This window comes from Nansenia antarctica (assembly GCF_963989245.1).
Source record: "Nansenia antarctica genome assembly, chromosome: 3".
Classification (NCBI taxonomy): domain Eukaryota; kingdom Metazoa; phylum Chordata; class Actinopteri; order Argentiniformes; family Microstomatidae; genus Nansenia; species Nansenia antarctica.
Genome location: NC_137688.1, coordinates 85676865 through 85698730, shown reverse-complemented (window position 1 = coordinate 85698730; position 21866 = coordinate 85676865). Strand labels below are relative to the sequence as shown.

At 49.6% G+C, this 21866-nt stretch overlaps 1 protein-coding gene across 1 annotated transcript in view; it reads right to left on the bottom strand.

Annotated features, from left to right (window-relative positions):
* Window positions 1-21866, bottom strand: part of dnah7 (dynein, axonemal, heavy chain 7) — a gene marked incomplete at both ends in the record, with an annotated part of 73218 nt that overhangs the window by 38001 nt on the left and 13351 nt on the right. The window contains 10 exon segments of the mRNA XM_080527685.1: window positions 1599-1726; window positions 1805-1907; window positions 2892-3060; window positions 3754-3863; window positions 4267-4479; window positions 4982-5122; window positions 19455-19653; window positions 19806-19999; window positions 20400-20586; window positions 21272-21642. Of these exon segments, the coding sequence (XP_080383811.1) occupies window positions 1599-1726; window positions 1805-1907; window positions 2892-3060; window positions 3754-3863; window positions 4267-4479; window positions 4982-5122; window positions 19455-19653; window positions 19806-19999; window positions 20400-20586; window positions 21272-21642 (1815 nt within the window).

Genomic DNA, 21866 nt, shown 5'->3' with positions numbered 1-21866 from the left:
CTATTTTGAAGGCCGCTGGGACAGATCCTGTGGATAGGGAGGAGTTGATTAGGGTGGTAAGGTAGGGAAGGATGTCGGTGGAAATGGATTGGAGAAGGGGGGAGGGGATGGGATCAAGAGGGCATGTGGTTGCCCGCTTTGATGTGATAAGTCGGTGGAAATGGATTGGAGAAGGGGGGAGGGGATGGGATCAAGAGGGCATGTGGTTGCCCGCTTTGATGTGATAAGTGTGAGAATCTCATCGGGGGAGAGGGGGGGAAAAGATGACAATCCAGAGACCGAGTGTCGAGGAGAGAGTTTGGAAGGGGTGTTAGCATTGTTAGTGGGAGGAGGGAGAGGTGGGGGGGAAAAGGTGCTGCTGATGTCGTCCACCTTTTTTTCAAAGTAGGTGACAAAGTCATCGGCGAACAGGGAGGAAGGAGGAGGGGGAGGAGGTGGATTAAGGAGTGAAGAGAAAGTGGAGAACAGTTTTCTAGGATTAGAGGCAGAAGAATGTATTTTAGAATGATAGCAGAATGCTTTAGCAGCTGATGCAGAGGAGGCGTAGTTGGAAAGGAGAGAGTGATAGAGGTTAAGGTCATCAGAAAGGCCAGTTTTTCTCCATTTCCTCTCAGCTGCTCTGAGCTCGAGTCTACAAGCATGTAGCGTTTCAGAGAGCCAGGGAGCTCGAGGAGAGGATCGAGCTGGCTTCAAGGTTAGTGGACAGAGGGTGTCGAAGGATGAGGTGAGAGTGGACAGGAGGGTTGAGGATGCCGCATCAGTGGATAGAAGGGAGAAGGATTCGACAGAGGGTAGGGAGGATAGGACAGAAGAAGAGAGGGTGATGGGGGACAGGGTACGTAGGTTACGACGAGAGGGTCTTAAGTGGTTAGAGGCTGACAGGGAGGAGGAGGTTTTGAGGGGGAGGGAGAAGGATATAAAGTGGTGATCAGAAACTGGAAGAGGGGTAACAGTAAGGTTGGAGGTGTGGGAAGATCTGGTGAAGACAATGTATATGTATATGTGTATATGTATATGTGTATATATGTATATGTGTGGTGGCCTGGGAAAACCCTTCACATGGTGGCATTTTGACATTTTCATTTTTTTATATTTCCATAAATTAGAAGTTCTCAGCTATTCATAACTGGTTGAATGACTGAGATAGCCCTTTATTTTAAAAAGTTATGAACATTTTAATGTATCATGTCAAAAAAAATGAAAGGTGAGAAATCCTCCCCTTTCTCCTCCGGGTCGGGGGAGGAGCCTATGCAGATCGGCCGGTCTCGTTTCTCTGCTTGTGATGCGGTGTTAGTCTGCTCGCCTCGTCGGTATGCGAGTGACAGATCCATTTGTGTGTCTTCTAGTTAAGATGTTATTACTTTATGCTTATTGTGAGCATCAGTAAACTGGCAATAACACAGGTGGAAGTATCGTCTCTCCTTTCGCTCATGTGTGCGTGCGTTGCTTAACTGAGAATGAGACATGTTCAACGGGACGTTGTTTCTCTAGCAAACTACCCACCACAAAAACATAAAAATAAGTACTTTCGTGTATATGTGTATATGTATATGTGTACATGTATATGTGTATAGGTATACGGTGTAGTTTGATCGTACCTTGAGGTTATCGGGGAGCTCTGAGCGTCCGGCGTAGCCTGGGTTCATGGTGATGAAGACGGCGCAGGAGGGGTTCAGCCTCAGCTCCGTCCCCTCGAACAGCAGCAGCTCCACGTGGGACGTGATCCCTGGCAGAGAGGCACACAGTCAGTCACACACCCACACACACACACACACACGTACACACACAGCCCTCCCCGGCCTACCTCTCTGTATGGTGAGGATCTGCTGGGCCACCACAGACAGCACCTCCAGGTCGATGCGGTTGAACTCGTCGAAGCAGGCCCAGGCTCCACACGACAGCAAGCCCTGACAGGACAAGATGGAAGACGTCACCTCACCATGAGTACAAACATGGATGACATTGTAGTGACCACTCGTTAGCGAGTTAGAGCATTCATAAATCACGGCGTTCCAGCCTTGTATAAAGCACTGTTGTATGTTTCTAGGTACTACATCACCCATGCTGCTTAGCAGGTGATATGACGTAATATAAGTGGGACGGAGGGGAGTAAATGTGGTTGTTGTCAGTACGTATGAAGAGAGTGAGAATAAAGCGCATATGTTTTTTTCTACCGGCAAAACTCCTACATTGGTGACCCTGATTTTCTCTCGAACGTTTTCGGAGATCATTGAACACGACAACTAACGCAGTTTCACTCAAGCTGCCCGAATTTTGGGAACAAAATGCCAACGCATGGTTTGCACAAGCTGAAGCTCAATTCGCCCTCAGGGATGTTACCGTGGATAATACCAAATACTACTACGTGGTAGCAGCTCTTACCAATTCAACTGCAGCGAGAGTGGTGAGTCTTATTGAAAACCCACCGGCACAGAACAAATATGTTACCTTGAAGGCACACCTCATCGATACTTTTAGTCTGTCTGAACCTGAACGTGCCCGCCAGCTCCTCTCTCTCCCTGGGCTCGGTCACTCAAAAACCCTCTGAACTGATGGACCACATGCTAGCTCTGCTGGGTGACCATCACATGCTAGCTCTGCTGGGCGACCATCACATGCTAGCTCTGCTGGGTGACCATCAGCCCTGTTTTCTTTTTAAAGAGCTTTTTCTGCAACAGTTGCCAGACCAGGCTAGACCATGACTACATACGTGGATGACATCACTTCACCTCAACATGACTACAAACATGGATGACATCACCTCAACATGACTACAAAGAAGGATGACTAGAAACATGGATATGTTTGGGACTACAAACATGGATGACATCACCTCAACATGACTACAAACATGGAACAAACATGGACGGGCGCTTGGTGGTGAGACGTACCTTGAAGAACTTGCCCAGGGCGATGTAGTCCAGGCCGTCTGAGCAGTTGAACACCACGCACTGCTTGGCCACGGCCTTGGCCAGGTCCTTGGTGGTCTCCGTCTTCCCCGTGCCTGCAGGACCCTCGGGGGCCCCGCCCAGGTGCAGGTGGAGCGCCCCAAACAGAGTCCTGGGGGGGGGGGAGAGGGGAGGGGAGGGGAGGGGAGGGTAGGGGGTTACACAGTCTCTAATTAACTTAACATGAACACTTTATAGCATGGAGTGAAGGAGACCGAAGCGTAAAGCAATGAAATCAACTAAATAACAGAGACAGCCTTATGTTGTTGGGGGGATGGTGTCTGCTAGCATTAGCTAACAGGCTAACTTAGGATGGTGTCTGCTAGCATTAGCTAACAGGCTAACTTAGGATGGTGTCTGCTAGCATTAGCTAACAGGCTAACTTAGGATGGTGTCTGCTAGCATTAGCTAACAGGCTAACTTAGGATGGCGTCTGCTAGCATTAGCTAACAGGCTAACTTAGGATGGTGTCTGCTAGCATTAGCTAACAGGCTAACTTAGGATGGTGTCTGCTAGCATTAGCTAACAGGCTAACTTAGGATGGTGTCTGCTAGCATTAGCTAACAGGCTAACTTAGCATGGTGTCTGCTAACTTTAGCAGCTAACCAGGTGTGGTCCTACCTGTAGCAGCGGTCAGTGAGAGGGGGGTGACCAGGTGTGGTCCTACCTGTAGCAGCGGTCAGTGAGAGGGGGGTGACCAGGTGTGGTCCTACCTGTAGCAGCGGTCAGTGAGAGGGGGGTGACCAGGTGTGGTCCTACCTGTAGCAGCGGTCAGTGAGAGGGGGGTGACCAGGTGTGGTCGTACCTGTAGCAGCGGTCAGTGAGAGGGGTGATGACCAGACGTGGCGTGTTGCCCAGGTACTCGTAACCGTACGCCAGGCCGGCGTTGATCATCTTAGTCTGCAGATTGTCTTCCTGCAGAGAGGGAGAGTCAGAGTCAACCCAGTTAGAAGTACACACACCACACACACACACACACACACTGCTACGACCGTAGTGTGGTTGTGTGTGTGTGTCTTTATTCCCTGTGTCTCTCCCCAGGTTATTGTCGTTCCTTGGCCTTACTTTAATTAGCTTTTTACCTTGTTAAACAATATATTGCTTTCTCCCCGTTTCTGAAAGGAGTTTTCAGTGTGAAAGTGTTTCTCGGAAACCAGTTCTCAGAGTTTTACAATAAATTCTTGGTTTATTTATATTCTCCCGTCTGCCTCTGCTTCTTTGGCTTCCGGTAAAAAAAAATGTTACTCCCCTCATCCCCTGACACACACTCACTCACACACACACACACACACACACACACACACACACAGGGCCTCACCACCCAGTAGTATCGTAGCTGGCTGAGCCATTCAAAGTCGTTCTGGTCCTTGATGCCCTTCTGGACCAGGACAGCCAGGACATCTCTGGCATGGACGTCCAGCGTCACCAGGGCGCCCAGCGTCACGCGGTTCTGCTTGGACAGCTTCCCCCGCACCAGCGTCACGATGTCATCGATCTGGGTGTTGTTCTGCTGGAGGTACGCCTCCAAGGCCTGGTGGATGGGAGGGAGGGATGGAGAGAGGGAGGGAGGGAGAGGGAGGGAGAGAGGGAAAGAGAGAGAGAGAGAGAGAGAGAGAGAGAGAGAGAGGGGGAGAGGGGGAGAGAGAGAGAGAGGGAGGGAGAGGGAGGGAGGGAGAGAGAGAGAGAGAGGGAGAGGGGGAGAGAGAGAGAGAGAGAGGGAGAGGGGGAGGGAGAGAGAGAGAGAGAGAGAGGGAGAGGGGGAGAGAGAGAGAGAGAGAGGGAGAGGGTGGGAGGGAGGGAGGGAGAGGGTGGGAGGGAGGGAGGGAGAGGGAGGGAGGGAGAGGGCGGGAGGGAGGGAGGGATGTTCTTGAACTTCATTATTGAGGCTAGGTAAGCCGGGAGTTTATGCAGTAAGGCTTTGTACACAAAAAGGAAGTAATTAAGAGATCTACAGGACTTTAACGCGGTCAAGCTAACGTTTTGCCAACTTTTTTGATACAGTATGCAACGATGTGCTCGGTGGGCATGGTCACCGTGGGTCCTGAGAGGATGGCGTTGTTGATGTCGGTGGTCCAGAACACCTGAGAGACACACAGCACCGTCTGGCCCGGCCACGCCCTCACCCAGTTGATCCTCAGGTCCTGGGGGTACGCCTCGATGGCCTCCCCGATCACCTGGCACAGGGGTGGGCATCACGTCATCAACGTTAGTGTAGTATAGTGTAGTATAATAGTATAGTATAGTATATAGTATGGTAAATGGTAAATGGACTGCTCTTTATCCAAAGCGCTTTACAACGGCCTCTCATTCACCCATTCACACACACACATTCACACACCAATGGCGGCAAGCTACCATGCAAGGCGCCGGCCCGCTCACTGGGAGCAATTTGGGGTTCAGTCAGTGTCTTGCCCAAGGACACTTCGACATGTGGTCAGCCGGGGCTCGAACCGCCGATCTGCCAACCTCGCGATCATTAGACGGCAGCTCTACCTCTTGTGCCACAGCCGCCCCGTGATAGATCTGTTATGTAGGACTAGATGTTGATATCCCTCGATACATACATACTTAAGGCACCGATGAGACTCTGTGGTGTTCAAATGAGCGATGGCATCCTTTGGGTTGTCAAGTGGGCGCCCTCCTTCATGAATGTTTCGCTGATAAGCCCACGACACCTCCAGAGGGTTCAGCAGTGAATCCCAGCGTCCCAGGTTCACTCCCTAGATGCGATCAGCTCATTTGAACGCCCGGGTCGAGTCCTTTCTCTTCATCCACAGCCACTGGCTCCCCTTTTCAGCAGCCCTGGAGAGGTCCTTGATTGCCTGCCGGTGGGTCTTCCCTCGCACTCCCATCTCCCTGAGTAGCCTGGATGTTGAGGTGGCTACGAACCCTCTGCAGCCTACTTCCACTGGGCGTACCTTCGCTGTCCAGCCTTGTTGTTGGGCATCTGCTGCGAGTTCAGTGTACCTCAGCCTCTTCCGCTCGTAGGCCTCCTCCACTGCACCCTCCCAGGGCACAGTGAGCTCGATGATGTAAACGAGCTTGAGCGAGGCTGACCACAGCACAAGGTCTGGTCGCAGGTTGGTGGCTGCGATCTCAGCTGGGAAGCAGAGTTTCTTGTCCAAGTCTGCCAGCAGCTTCCAGTCCCGTGCTCTGCCCAGCTGCCCAGTGTCTGGTCTTATGGTGGTGAGGCTGGCTTGACCCTCGCCCTCCCGAACAAATGGTGCTGGCTGCCACCGGGATGATGGGGGAGGAAGGGCGTTCACACTTGTCCGTTGACTTTCCAGCACTGCTGCAAGACACCTTAGCACCTGGTCATGCCGCCAGGTGTAACGGCCTTGGGTGAGGCTGGTCTTGCATCCCACTAAGATGTGCTTCAGTGTTGCTGGACTTTGACATAGAGGGCACGTGGGGTCTTCGCCATACCACTGGCTTAGGTTTGCAGGAGAAGGCAGGACATCGTAGGCAGCCCTGATGGTGAAGCTCGCTCTGAATGCCTCCATCTCCCACAGATCTTTCCAGGAGATCTTCCTCTTTTCCACTCCTTCCCATGCCATCCACTGCCCTTGCTTTGCCTGCGCCACAGCTTGTGCGCGCCTTCCTGCTTCCTCTTCCCGACGTACCTCCTGGACCACCAGCTTGCGTCTCTGAGATGGATTGGCCTTGCTCCAGGCCGGTGTACTAATCCCGAGGCCAAGACCACTCCTCCCCTCCTGCACTCGGCCCACAATGTCCCTGTGTCTGAGTGCTGCCTTTGCCTGCTCAGTTGCAGCCAATGGGGTCCACTTCCTCCCAGTGGCCAGGATGGGGGCAGCTTGGGCTACAAATGGATCATTCGAATCCAGAAGCATCATCTCCAGTCTGACTTTGGCACACTTGTACTCCTCTGTCAGACTGGAAATGGGCAGGTGTAACATCCCTTTGCCGTAGAGCCCAATGCTGCTGAGGCACCTGGGAAGGCCAAGCCACTTCCTTGCATATGAGTTGACCAGTCTCTCCAGCTTTTCCACCTTTGAGAGAGGAACTTCATAGAGGGTTAGTGGCCACAGGAGACGTGGAAGTAGTCCATACTGCATGCACCAGAGCTTCAGCTTGCCAGGAAGCAGGGTTCTGTCGATGTTCTCCAGGCCGCTGGCTACCTCCTTCCTGAGCTGCTCTACTTGCTCTTTATCTTTGAGGGAGGCATCATACCAACGACCTAGGCTCTTCACAGGCTTCTCGGAGACCGTTGGAATGGGTTCTTTGCCAATGTGGAAGCGGTGGTCTGACAGCTTCCCCTTGACAATGGAGATGCTTCTGGACTTGCTCGGCTTGATCTTCATGCGAGCCAACTCAATGTTTTCCTGGAGCTTTCTTAGTAGCCGTACTGTGCAAGCCTTGGTCGTGGTGAGTGTTGTGAGGTCATCCATGTAGGCTCTGATCGGCGGCAGCCTCAGCCCAGGTCTTATTCGCTGTCCGCCAACCACCCATCGAGAGGCCCGAATAATGACCTCCATGGCCATGGTGAAGGCCAGCGGGGAGATGGTGCAGCCGGCCATGATTCCCACTTCCAGATGTTGCCATGCTGTGGTGTACTCTGCTGTGGTCACGCAGAGCTGGACGTCCTGGAAGTAGGCCTTGACAAGGGTTGTGAGAGCTGGTGGGATCCTGAAGTAGTCGAAGGCTGTCCACAGGAGGTTGTGAGGGACTGAGCCAAAGGCATTCGCGAGATCCAGGAACACCACGTGGAGGTCCGTTCCCTCCTTCTTGGCGACCTGGATCTGATGCCAGATGACACTAGCATGTTCGACACACCCTGAGAAGCCTGAGATGCCTGCTTTCTGGATTGACGTGTCAATCAGGTTGTTTCTTTGCAGGTATCCTGCCAGCCTATGAGCGACCACGCTGAAGAAGATTTTTCCCTCGACATTTAGAAGGCTGATCTGCCGGAACTGTCCGATTTCTGTTGAGTCCTTTTCCTTGGGGATAAGGATCCCTCCGGCTCTCCGCCAGGAGGTTGGTATCGCCTTCTTTTGCCACACAACTTTCATCAGCTTCCAGAGGAATCTCAGGACATCTGGTGCGTTTTTGTAGAGCCTGTATGGAACTCCGTTGGGACCTGGAGCTGACGCGGCCCTTGCTCTACGCACAGTGTTGTCTACTTCACTCCACCTGGGTGGACTGATATCTAGTTCGTGCTCTGGTGGATTGACTGGTGGCATGTCAGGTGGGAGCGTGACCTCTTCCTGGTGTCGGTCATCTGTGCAGCCCTTTTTCAGATGTTCTTCCAGGTGGGCCTTTGCCACAGAGAGACTTCCGCTCTTCTCCTTTGTGAAGAGAGTCTTCACAAATTTGAAAGGATCTTTGTAGAAGCGTGATCTTGTTTGCTCCTTCCTTCTGCGCCTCTTCAGGAGGTTTTCAGCTCTCCTCAGTGTTGCAAGCCTGCTCTTAATCTCTTCCTGCAGCAGGTTTATTCCCTCCTTCTCCTCCTCTGTGGCCTTCCTCCATTGCTTCTTCAGCTGCCTCCTCTCCTTGACTAGTCGGTCTATTTCTGTCTGCCTTCTGGACTTGGTGGGAATTGACTGAGTAGATCGTTTGCCTTCGACCACTCCGAACTGTTCCACTCCATAGGCATAGATGAGGTTGCCCATTCTCTCCAACTTCTTCATGGTGGTGCCTCTGATCCCTTCTAGGATGTTGCAGAGATCAGTGTTGACCTCCTTCCACAGCGTCTTGTTGCAGGACTTTGGCCACTTGACTAATGGCCTTCGCCCCTGGATCTTCTTCTCTGCTGGTGGTCGTGATGTGTTGGATTCAGGTTGCTCTCCTGTGCCTTGTTCTTCCTCCTCAGGGACAGGGGTGTTGATGTCCTGCAGACTGTGGTGTGTGTCCTGCTGCTGAACTTCAGTCGACTGACTCGGCCTGCTTCTCAAAAAGTAGCTGTCGATGCGACTTCCCTGTTGACCCTTCTTTAGGCACCCTTTCTTGCCCTGGTGTATCTTCAGGCCATGGGTGGAAGTAACCTTTGTCCAACCACATACGCAGTTCTGGAGCGTGTGTCCTGCTGTAGCTGTCGGAGCCTCAGGTATGCTGATCATCAATCTCGTAGTCTGTTCCGTTCCTGTGTTCGTTACCGGGTAGTCTGCCGATGAGCCATCTTCCGCCCCCGCTCTCGCAGGCTCAGGGGGTATTTTCTTCTTAGAATTTTTCGTAGCCAAGTTTGGGTGGGACCCATACACTGTTCGTGCTGGATCCCGCCGCCACGGGTAGCTAGCCCATGGCGGCCCCGTTGGGGTCTATTCCCTCCTGTCAGCTGTCTTTCCATGCTGTCGCAAGGTCTTTCCCTTGTTGCCAGCTGCACTTTCACAGCAGTCACTGGTTCACCAGATGATCAGATCTGTTATGTAGGACTAGATGTTGATATCCCTCGATACATACATACTTAAGGCACCGATGAGACTCTGTGGTGTTCAAATGAGCGATGGCATCCTTTGGGTTGTCAAGTGGGCGCCCTCCTTCATGAATGTTTCGCTGATAAGCCCACGACACCTCCAGAGGGTTCAGCAGTGAATCCCAGCGTCCCAGGTTCACTCCCTAGATGCGATCAGCTCATTTGAACGCCCGGGTCGAGTCCTTTCTCTTCATCCACAGCCACTGGCTCCCCTTTTCAGCAGCCCTGGAGAGGTCCTTGATTGCCTGCCGGTGGGTCTTCCCTCGCACTCCCATCTCCCTGAGTAGCCTGGATGTTGAGGTGGCTACGAACCCTCTGCAGCCTACTTCCACTGGGCGTACCTTCGCTGTCCAGCCTTGTTGTTGGGCATCTGCTGCGAGTTCAGTGTACCTCAGCCTCTTCCGCTCGTAGGCCTCCTCCACTGCACCCTCCCAGGGCACAGTGAGCTCGATGATGTAAACGAGCTTGAGCGAGGCTGACCACAGCACAAGGTCTGGTCGCAGGTTGGTGGCTGCGATCTCAGCTGGGAAGCAGAGTTTCTTGTCCAAGTCTGCCAGCAGCTTCCAGTCCCGTGCTCTGCCCAGCTGCCCAGTGTCTGGTCTTATGGTGGTGAGGCTGGCTTGACCCTCGCCCTCCCGAACAAATGGTGCTGGCTGCCACCGGGATGATGGGGGAGGAAGGGCGTTCACACTTGTCCGTTGACTTTCCAGCACTGCTGCAAGACACCTTAGCACCTGGTCATGCCGCCAGGTGTAACGGCCTTGGGTGAGGCTGGTCTTGCATCCCACTAAGATGTGCTTCAGTGTTGCTGGACTTTGACATAGAGGGCACGTGGGGTCTTCGCCATACCACTGGCTTAGGTTTGCAGGAGAAGGCAGGACATCGTAGGCAGCCCTGATGGTGAAGCTCGCTCTGAATGCCTCCATCTCCCACAGATCTTTCCAGGAGATCTTCCTCTTTTCCACTCCTTCCCATGCCATCCACTGCCCTTGCTTTGCCTGCGCCACAGCTTGTGCGCGCCTTCCTGCTTCCTCTTCCCGACGTACCTCCTGGACCACCAGCTTGCGTCTCTGAGATGGATTGGCCTTGCTCCAGGCCGGTGTACTAATCCCGAGGCCAAGACCACTCCTCCCCTCCTGCACTCGGCCCACAATGTCCCTGTGTCTGAGTGCTGCCTTTGCCTGCTCAGTTGCAGCCAATGGGGTCCACTTCCTCCCAGTGGCCAGGATGGGGGCAGCTTGGGCTACAAATGGATCATTCGAATCCAGAAGCATCATCTCCAGTCTGACTTTGGCACACTTGTACTCCTCTGTCAGACTGGAAATGGGCAGGTGTAACATCCCTTTGCCGTAGAGCCCAATGCTGCTGAGGCACCTGGGAAGGCCAAGCCACTTCCTTGCATATGAGTTGACCAGTCTCTCCAGCTTTTCCACCTTTGAGAGAGGAACTTCATAGAGGGTTAGTGGCCACAGGAGACGTGGAAGTAGTCCATACTGCATGCACCAGAGCTTCAGCTTGCCAGGAAGCAGGGTTCTGTCGATGTTCTCCAGGCCGCTGGCTACCTCCTTCCTGAGCTGCTCTACTTGCTCTTTATCTTTGAGGGAGGCATCATACCAACGACCTAGGCTCTTCACAGGCTTCTCGGAGACCGTTGGAATGGGTTCTTTGCCAATGTGGAAGCGGTGGTCTGACAGCTTCCCCTTGACAATGGAGATGCTTCTGGACTTGCTCGGCTTGATCTTCATGCGAGCCAACTCAATGTTTTCCTGGAGCTTTCTTAGTAGCCGTACTGTGCAAGCCTTGGTCGTGGTGAGTGTTGTGAGGTCATCCATGTAGGCTCTGATCGGCGGCAGCCTCAGCCCAGGTCTTATTCGCTGTCCGCCAACCACCCATCGAGAGGCCCGAATAATGACCTCCATGGCCATGGTGAAGGCCAGCGGGGAGATGGTGCAGCCGGCCATGATTCCCACTTCCAGATGTTGCCATGCTGTGGTGTACTCTGCTGTGGTCACGCAGAGCTGGACGTCCTGGAAGTAGGCCTTGACAAGGGTTGTGAGAGCTGGTGGGATCCTGAAGTAGTCGAAGGCTGTCCACAGGAGGTTGTGAGGGACTGAGCCAAAGGCATTCGCGAGATCCAGGAACACCACGTGGAGGTCCGTTCCCTCCTTCTTGGCGACCTGGATCTGATGCCAGATGACACTAGCATGTTCGACACACCCTGAGAAGCCTGAGATGCCTGCTTTCTGGATTGACGTGTCAATCAGGTTGTTTCTTTGCAGGTATCCTGCCAGCCTATGAGCGACCACGCTGAAGAAGATTTTTCCCTCGACATTTAGAAGGCTGATCTGCCGGAACTGTCCGATTTCTGTTGAGTCCTTTTCCTTGGGGATAAGGATCCCTCCGGCTCTCCGCCAGGAGGTTGGTATCGCCTTCTTTTGCCACACAACTTTCATCAGCTTCCAGAGGAATCTCAGGACATCTGGTGCGTTTTTGTAGAGCCTGTATGGAACTCCGTTGGGACCTGGAGCTGACGCGGCCCTTGCTCTACGCACAGTGTTGTCTACTTCACTCCACCTGGGTGGACTGATATCTAGTTCGTGCTCTGGTGGATTGACTGGTGGCATGTCAGGTGGGAGCGTGACCTCTTCCTGGTGTCGGTCATCTGTGCAGCCCTTTTTCAGATGTTCTTCCAGGTGGGCCTTTGCCACAGAGAGACTTCCGCTCTTCTCCTTTGTGAAGAGAGTCTTCACAAATTTGAAAGGATCTTTGTAGAAGCGTGATCTTGTTTGCTCCTTCCTTCTGCGCCTCTTCAGGAGGTTTTCAGCTCTCCTCAGTGTTGCAAGCCTGCTCTTAATCTCTTCCTGCAGCAGGTTTATTCCCTCCTTCTCCTCCTCTGTGGCCTTCCTCCATTGCTTCTTCAGCTGCCTCCTCTCCTTGACTAGTCGGTCTATTTCTGTCTGCCTTCTGGACTTGGTGGGAATTGACTGAGTAGATCGTTTGCCTTCGACCACTCCGAACTGTTCCACTCCATAGGCATAGATGAGGTTGCCCATTCTCTCCAACTTCTTCATGGTGGTGCCTCTGATCCCTTCTAGGATGTTGCAGAGATCAGTGTTGACCTCCTTCCACAGCGTCTTGTTGCAGGACTTTGGCCACTTGACTAATGGCCTTCGCCCCTGGATCTTCTTCTCTGCTGGTGGTCGTGATGTGTTGGATTCAGGTTGCTCTCCTGTGCCTTGTTCTTCCTCCTCAGGGACAGGGGTGTTGATGTCCTGCAGACTGTGGTGTGTGTCCTGCTGCTGAACTTCAGTCGACTGACTCGGCCTGCTTCTCAAAAAGTAGCTGTCGATGCGACTTCCCTGTTGACCCTTCTTTAGGCACCCTTTCTTGCCCTGGTGTATCTTCAGGCCATGGGTGGAAGTAACCTTTGTCCAACCACATACGCAGTTCTGGAGCGTGTGTCCTGCTGTAGCTGTCGGAGCCTCAGGTATGCTGATCATCAATCTCGTAGTCTGTTCCGTTCCTGTGTTCGTTACCGGGTAGTCTGCCGATGAGCCATCTTCCGCCCCCGCTCTCGCAGGCTCAGGGGGTATTTTCTTCTTAGAATTTTTCGTAGCCAAGTTTGGGTGGGACCCATACACTGTTCGTGCTGGATCCCGCCGCCACGGGTAGCTAGCCCATGGCGGCCCCGTTGGGGTCTATTCCCTCCTGTCAGCTGTCTTTCCATGCTGTCGCAAGGTCTTTCCCTTGTTGCCAGCTGCACTTTCACAGCAGTCACTGGTTCACCAGATGATCAGATCTGTTATGTAGGACTAGATGTTGATATCCCTCGATACATACATACTTAAGGCACCGATGAGACTCTGTGGTGTTCAAATGAGCGATGGCATCCTTTGGGTTGTCAAGTGGGCGCCCTCCTTCATGAATGTTTCGCTGATAAGCCCACGACACCTCCAGAGGGTTCAGCAGTGAATCCCAGCGTCCCAGGTTCACTCCCTAGATGCGATCAGCTCATTTGAACGCCCGGGTCGAGTCCTTTCTCTTCATCCACTAGTATAGTGTAGTTGATAGGATGCGTTTTATCATTGTGCTTAGGTAAACCCTGAATACTTTAATCATTAGTGATTATCAGCAAGTTGTAACATCTGACTATTGAGAAATGAGCCAACCTCTCTCGCTGTATCAGCACAGGACTGCAAACTCTCTGTCTGTAACTGGACCTGAGCCAAATATAGAGACCACGAGACCAGTTTGGCTCTAAGGACATTGGAGCCTTGTGGTGGTCAGCAAGACAGGTACGACATGAACACAGGATGGAGACTTATATGGGTACTGGGGTCAATAGATCAGTATATTTGGGAACGAACGGTCAGCTGACTGAGAGTCAGGTAACTGTTGACCGGCCGTTATGGTATTGGAAAGAGGCGAAAGCCACATCTAACTTTAGTGGCAAGGTACAGCTGTTTCCGGTGTCAGCGGAAATCTAGGATATAAGGCCGCTGCAAAGTGTCATTAGGTGTGTGCCTCTCACCGTTGCTTGCCGTGTGTTGAGAGGCTGACCCAGCGCTGTAATGGAATAAATCTATCTTAATTGTCTACTTGAGCAAACCTATTAATTAATTGCACCTCGGCCTGCCGCCCTTCATCTGACATTCACCCACTATCAATTGGCGTTTAACGAACAGGATCCTAGATTCAGCGAGACAGGTAAGGCAGATAAACACAGTGTGGTTGTGTGCTTAACCTGAATTGTTGTTCTAGAGGGAAAAACCTGTAATTTTTTTCCTTGAATGAGAAAAAGGGGATGAATTTGATGATGGGGGGGCCAATGATTAAATTTGACTAAATATTGAAGGTTGAGTATTGATGTGTACATAAAGGTCATTGATCCACATAGGATAATGCGTTATAAAAGGACAGAGCTGCTAGGTGTCACTCTGGAAGAGATATACTGATACTGGATATTGATTAATTCATAGAAGAATTGATTAAACGGAATTGGGCATTCCGTGGGTTTTTATTTATGTTTTTATCTGTAAGGTACAGACATGTGTTTATCTGTATGGTACAGAAATATGGTATTGTGTTATAGCACAGGATTTGAAACTATGAAGTAGAATGTTGATTAAGATGGTTAAATGAATAAGGTATTGACACGCAAGTGGTTATGGTATGTAATTTGAAGTGTGATTTAAAGAAAGTGTTTATAAGTGGTCTAGTAATGTGGGTATATTATGTAGAAGAAACAGGATAATGAAAGATATAGGTCAGCGGTAAAAAGACAGTTGTAGGACGATAAGAAGTTGAACGGATACGGTATTTGTGTTAATGTTAAAGCGCAACAGATTTGAGTGACAAGATTGATTTATTGAGACAGGAGAGAACAGATGAGACGTGGATTTAAATGACCTTGATGAAACGCAATACAACAGACTGAATTAAAGTATATAGTAATAAAGTAATCAACACGAATTGGGTAACTATAAAGCTCTAACGAGACAATTTAGATAAAAGAATTCCTTTTTACTAACATTGGGTGCAGTGTAATTAATCAAACATGGGTAATCGAACGTCTAGGACGGCAAAGTGTGAGAAACGGATTATTAAGTATAAATCAGTCAGGGACTTGCCACGAGGGGAAAAGAAAGCTATTAAGAAACTATTGGAAATTGATCCACACATAATTGATATTCCGATAAAATACACTGATACAGTGACACCAAAAGGATGGATTTTACTTAAATTAGGACCATTCTATGCAGAACCGTTTCTAACAAAGATTGCGGAATGGAGTGACGATAATTTCCCAAGTATCGGGAGTTTTGAAAAGAATAAACTGAAGATTATTGATGAATATTTGATATCGAACAAAAGCATTTGCGACCCATTATGGGATATTGATTACATGAAAGAAGTCTATCAAGCATGGGTAATAATGTCTAATCAATGGCCTGGTAATATTGTCAGAAAGAAGGAACACAATAGGTCTAACCCTGTACCCAAGATAAAGGAGGTACAGATCGTGTCTCCTCCTGTACAGGCGGAACAGGCGGAGCAGGCTGTGATACACAGCGTGATCCAGGTGCAAGCGCCACTGCTAACTATAGAGGAGAAAGTCCTGTATAAACCATTAACCCTGACTGACGTATCTGCAATCATAGTCGACGCACCCAGACCTTTGATTAACCCAAAAGGATTCATAAATTGGTATAAAACAATGTTGCTACATGGTAATTTGAATGGCACGGATTTAAGATACATTCTGATCACGTTAATGCCAGATGTTGAAATTGATACTTTGATAAATGCTTGTGAAACTTTGAATGAAAATAATGATGGGCCATGTAGAGGTAAAACAATTACAGAACGGTTCCCATGGTTTCAAAATGGACACAAGTTGACTCACATTGAACAATTAACCAAATTTCTAAACGAACATGCCAGCCAAAACCGTGATATCTCACAAATTCTGAACTGTAAACGTAAGCCTAATGAAACAATGTCTGACTTTGTAATCAGATTCCAAAATACCTGGAGAGAAAAGGCGAATTTGGAATTAGATGACAAACCTAACGCATTCTTTACAAATATGATTCTAGATGGTATTGGAGAAGATGCAAAGAACTTCAAATTATCAACACCAGACATTTTCTCAATGACACCAGCATTGATTGAAAAACGAATAAGGGAATTAGAAGCTTTGGGATTGTTTAATAAGCGACACCAACCACAAGTCTTGGAGCTTGCGCAATACACGGACCTAGAGGGTTGGAATGAATACTAAGCATTATGGGTAATGAAGTCTTACGTGAAGCATGTCGAGTGATAGAGTTATAGGGAAATCATTGAGTTAAGTAATAATAATCCTTGTATTGATTAACATATTGTAAACAAATGATAAAGAGTGAAATGAATAACTATTGTATTTTCAGGACAAGCTAAATAGCTTAGCACGAACAGCAAAAGGTGGTAAGAGACACGAGTGCACTTGTGCTCCACAAAAGCTGCACCAGGGACGACGCTCTGAACCAACACTATTAATAGAACGGCCCTTGCAAACAAGACGCAGCTCGGTGACACAGAGACACAGACACGCAGAGAACACATAGAAGTGTTAGACATGAAAATGTAGTTGTCTCTTATTGTAATTATCATACAATTCTGCATTGACTCAGTAAACGTAACATTTGAATTTACTTAGTGAACAGAGATAAGACCATGCATTGATGACTGTTGATGTTCACACCAGCAAAGAGGAATATGTGACATTTTGATTGATGAATAATCCCGAACGGACAACACAACTCTTGCCAATTCTATCTCCTGACAGAACCAAGAAAATGCAGAGAAACTGAGCGACGGACTAAAAAAAACGGGGGCGTTGCTGAGGGCCAATCTAACAGAAGTGGGGGCTGAAATGACAGTGAACGATTGACGGATGAGAGAAAGGGGAAACCACAAATGATAATTCTCTGTGTAACTGTAAATGAAAATGTTGTTTTTCTGTTTGAAAGCGGAAACATGATAATGACATGACAGACTACAGACTTTGATAAAGCAATTACACATACGAATATGACAGTGCTTCACACGATCACCAGTGTTAATCGGCCAACAGCTGAATGCACGAGCATTACACATTGATGCAACATTTATGATAGAAAACCATTCACACTGACTCAAGAATGTCTCTGATAAATCTACTAAAACCAACGGGTGATTGACTGAGAAATATTTGATTATAAGAGAGGGATAGAACATTTAAATGTTCACAGCAAATTTACACCTTAATGCAAAATAAGCTCATAGTGTACATAGACCAACGGGGAAGTATTCAAGCCATCAGTAACGATTGTGATCAGAATTTTTAACATACGGGTAGAATAGAACCTATCTACCTCATTAAAAGTATGCCTATGGGAATTGACTCAGATTGCACATTGACAGTAAATAAACTAAGTATTGAAGAACTGATTTGGATATTAAAGGGACGGTTCACGGTTTTTCACAACACGTCCTAGTTTGATACCCATGGCATGAACCTCAAATGACATCCTTTTGTTTCCTCTAGGAGCATTGATGAAGGACGAGTTAACCATTTTGAGAGAAACTAAATGTCTGTCTACCTGTACTTAACAATTGTGCAATCCCTGTATCTAAAAATGTCTCAGCAGGCAAGTGCATAACTCACTAGATGGGGGGGACCACAGGGAGCCCAACCCACTCTCGACTCTGACGATGAGACCCAAGCAAAGGGGAAAACACGTAGTATGACAAACGATCACTGATGCCAGTACCATAATGATAACTATCTCTGCTATTAACAATTATTCTTGATGTTGTTGTGAATTAAGATTGAAACTAGGACAAGAGATACCGGACAGACGATGCGTGCCGAGAGTAACCGTGTGATCCTGGCCTCATTGTGGATAAGATGGATGGCCACAATTTTATCGGTTCTGTATACGATCTGGGTGTTAACTAACGAAACAGACTTTACTTTAACTGAAGACTCTGACACTAATCTTGTTCGCATGCGTCGTGACATCCAGGGAGTTAAACCAAATAGCGCACTAGACTCAGTTGCAGGAGTTTGCCAGTTTGTTGACGATTGTTGTACGTATTCACCACAACAGGATTAAACCTTTAAGATCAGACAATGGGGACATAGAACAATAGGGGAGAGAAAAGTAGGGGGTAAGGATTTAGAGTTTCAATAACACTGTTAAAACATTTGAGCAAGCATCATGATGGTGAATGAAATAATTTCTACTGTGAGTCTCTCAATAACACAGCAACAAGACAAGAGGACACAAGGCGAAAGACAACAATGGTCCATCAGCATCTCAGATAGTGCCTCATTGCGACCGGAAAAGCATGATGGTCCCTCTGTTGAAGATCGACCTAGGATATCGAAGAACCAAGACACCTAAAGAAAAGGATTGACGATATCCCTATTTGTTAAAAATGTATAATTATGTAACAAACTATGGAAAAACATTTGATTTGAATTAATGATGGAAATGATACCTACTTCATTTGTAATGAGTAGTTAGACATAGTAATGAGAAACCTATTTGGATATTTTCTCCTTTAAACAACAAAGGTTTTTATCCAAAGAAGGTGATTATTAATCAGAGTAGTTAACCACAAAGTGACCTTTTACTCATGCCAAGTCAATTGTGGAGTGAGATGTTTGTTCACTTTGTCAGGCCACATGACTGGGAACTTGCATTTGTCCATGGGAAAAGTCATTTAAAGACGATTCCGGGGGAGGAATGCAGGATCTCAACCATGGGGAAAGAAAGAGAAATAATTAAAGTTACTGTCCATTAGAGAAGAAAAAAAAGAGTGGGCTGATAGGATGCGTTTTATCATTGTGCTTAGGTAAACCCTGAATACTTTAATCATTAGTGATTATCAGCAAGTTGTAACATCTGACTATTGAGAAATGAGCCAACCTCTCTCGCTGTATCAGCACAGGACTGCAAACTCTCTGTCTGTAACTGGACCTGAGCCAAATATAGAGACCACGAGACCAGTTTGGCTCTAAGGACATTGGAGCCTTGTGGTGGTCAGCAAGACAGGTACGACATGAACACAGGATGGAGACTTATATGGGTACTGGGGTCAATAGATCAGTATATTTGGGAACGAACGGTCAGCTGACTGAGAGTCAGGTAACTGTTGACCGGCCGTTATGGTATTGGAAAGAGGCGAAAGCCACATCTAACTTTAGTGGCAAGGTACAGCTGTTTCCGGTGTCAGCGGAAATCTAGGATATAAGGCCGCTGCAAAGTGTCATTAGGTGTGTGCCTCTCACCGTTGCTTGCCGTGTGTTGAGAGGCTGACCCAGCGCTGTAATGGAATAAATCTATCTTAATTGTCTACTTGAGCAAACCTATTAATTAATTGCACCTCGGCCTGCCGCCCTTCATCTGACATTCACCCACTATCAGTAGTGTAGTATTAATATAGTGTAGTATAGTGTAGTGTAGCATAGCATAGTGTAGTATAGTGTAGTATTAGTATAGTGTACCTTATAGTACAGTATACTATAGTATAGTGTGGTGTACCTTCTGCAGAGAGGCCATCATTCCGTTCTCCAGCTCCAGCAGCCACTTCTCTACCTGGCCCCGGGCCTTGGAGGTACTGATGGTCTCCAGCAGCTGCACCACCTCCCCCTCGCTGCTCTGCATGTGGGTGATGTCCAGCACGTCTGTGAACACCACACTGGCGATGCCCTCGAAGCACTTCTTGAGGTGGGGCTGTACCCTGGGGGGGGGGGGGGGGGTGCAGGGCGGGGCAGTAGAACTGTTAGAGATGCCCTAGAAGCACTTCTTCAGGTGGGGCTGTACCCTGGGGGGGGAGAGGCTGCACACAGACCTGGAGGGCCCAGAGTGTACCTGGTGGGACCAGGGTTTTACCTGGTGGGGTCTTTGGTCTCAGAGAGGATCTCCAGCAGCTCGTCGTTGGACAGGAAGAAGAACCGTGGGAAGTAGAGGCGCTTCTTCTCCAGGTAGTCGTTCAGGCCCTTCAGGATCATGTCCAGGAACTCGTTGGCCTTCTTCAGCTTCTCCAACATCTTGTCTATGGACACCACAGCCAGCACATGCTTGTCCTGTTACACAAGGAGAGAGAGAGGGACAGAGACAGAGAGAGAGAGAGACAGAGAGAGAGAGAGAAAGAGAGAGAGAGAGAGAGAGACAGAGACAGAGACAGAGACATAGAGAGAGAGAGAGAGAGAGAGAGAAAGAGAGACATATCATACGGTGAACATGGGACTTTGTGTTTCCTAGTGTTACCAGTTTGTGGTCCGCCAACCTTGCGATCATTAGATGCTGGCTCTACCTCCTGAGCCACAGCCACCCCCAAGTACGTCAGACAGCTGTAGAACATGATACAGCCTGCTGCAGGTCTTAGAGAGGACCAGGCGTTGTGTTCTAGCTAGACAGTCTGCTGCAGGTCTTCTACACGCGTGTATTCTACCAGTGTGTGTGTGTGTGTGTGTGAGATCTCACCAGTGAGACCTGCTTCATGGTTTCTCTCCAGGTCTTGTCGACGGCGGTGAAGCGACGGCCCTCCTCGGGCATCTGGGCCATGATGTCTGGGGAGGAGAAGATGGGCTCCAGGTACAGCCAGGTGTTCTGCACCTTCAGCCACTCGTCCATGATCTCCTGCAGCAGCAGCAGCTTGGCCTCCCACTCACTACACAGAGAGGCAGAGCAGTCACTACACAGAGCAGGCAGAGCAGTCACTACACAGAGCAGGCAGGGCAGTCACTACACAGAGCAGGCAGAGCAGTCACTACACAGAGAGGCAGAGCAGTCACTACGCAGAGCAGGCAGGGCAGTCACTACACAGAGAAGGCAGAGCAGTCACCACACAGAGCAGGCAGAGCAGTCACTACACAGAGCAGGCAGAGCAGTCACTACACAGAGCAGGCAGAGCAGTCACTACACAGAGCAGGCAGAGCAGTCACTACACAGAGAAGGCAGAGCAGTCACTACACAGAGCAGGCAGAGCAGTCACTACACAGAGAAGGCAGAGCAGTCACTACACAGAGAGGGAGGGAAGGCAGAGCAGTCACCACACAGAGCAGGCAGAGCAGTCACTACACAGAGCAGGCAGAGCAGTCACTACACAGAGCAGGCAGAGCAGTCACTACACAGAGCAGGCAGAGCAGTCACTACACAGAGAGGCAGAGCAGTCACTACACAGAGAGGCAGGGAAGGCAGAGCAGTCACTACACAGAGCAGGCAGAGCAGTCAGGGCAGGCAGGGCAGGCAAGGCAGGCAAACTGGTATCAGATGCCCTGTTACAGTAATCAAGAAGTGAACCATACAGAGATAAACGTTGGTGACTAAACAACCCCACCCCAGCCCCCTCTCACTGTATCTCCGCCTCGAAGGGCTTGATGAAGGGCGAGCCCCTCATGGTCTGGGTCTTGACGATGTGGTCGTCCAGCAGGGTCTGCACCTCGTCCACGGAGGCCAGGATGGAGGTGCCCGTCTCCCTGTAGGGCAGCAGGGAGAACTCCATGCCGGCCCACTCCCCGCCCATCTTCTCCATGGCCTTCTCCAGGGAGTGCTCCTTGCTGGCCGCCTCACTGATGCCCTCGAAGCTGGCCAGGTGGGTGTGCAGGCGCAGGGGCAGGAAGCGTGCCACGCACGCCCCCTCCTCCGCCGGGCTCAGCAGAGGGAAGCCCACCACGGAGGACATGGCCTCCCAGTGGCGCTCGCGCAGGCCCGGATTACACAACACCTGGGGGAGGGGGGGCATTAACACTAGAACAGACATGAGGGGTCTTTACTCACAGGGACCGTTTCTTTACCCCTGCGAGTAAAGAAAAATTGTCTTTGCACTCGATCAAATTTCAGGAGCCTCCTTTCATGACTTTTCCTAGACATGTGCGTTCTACCACCCAGTATCCTTACATTTTCAATATTACATCAGGATAAGCTAGTATGAAGCTATTTTGCAGTTTG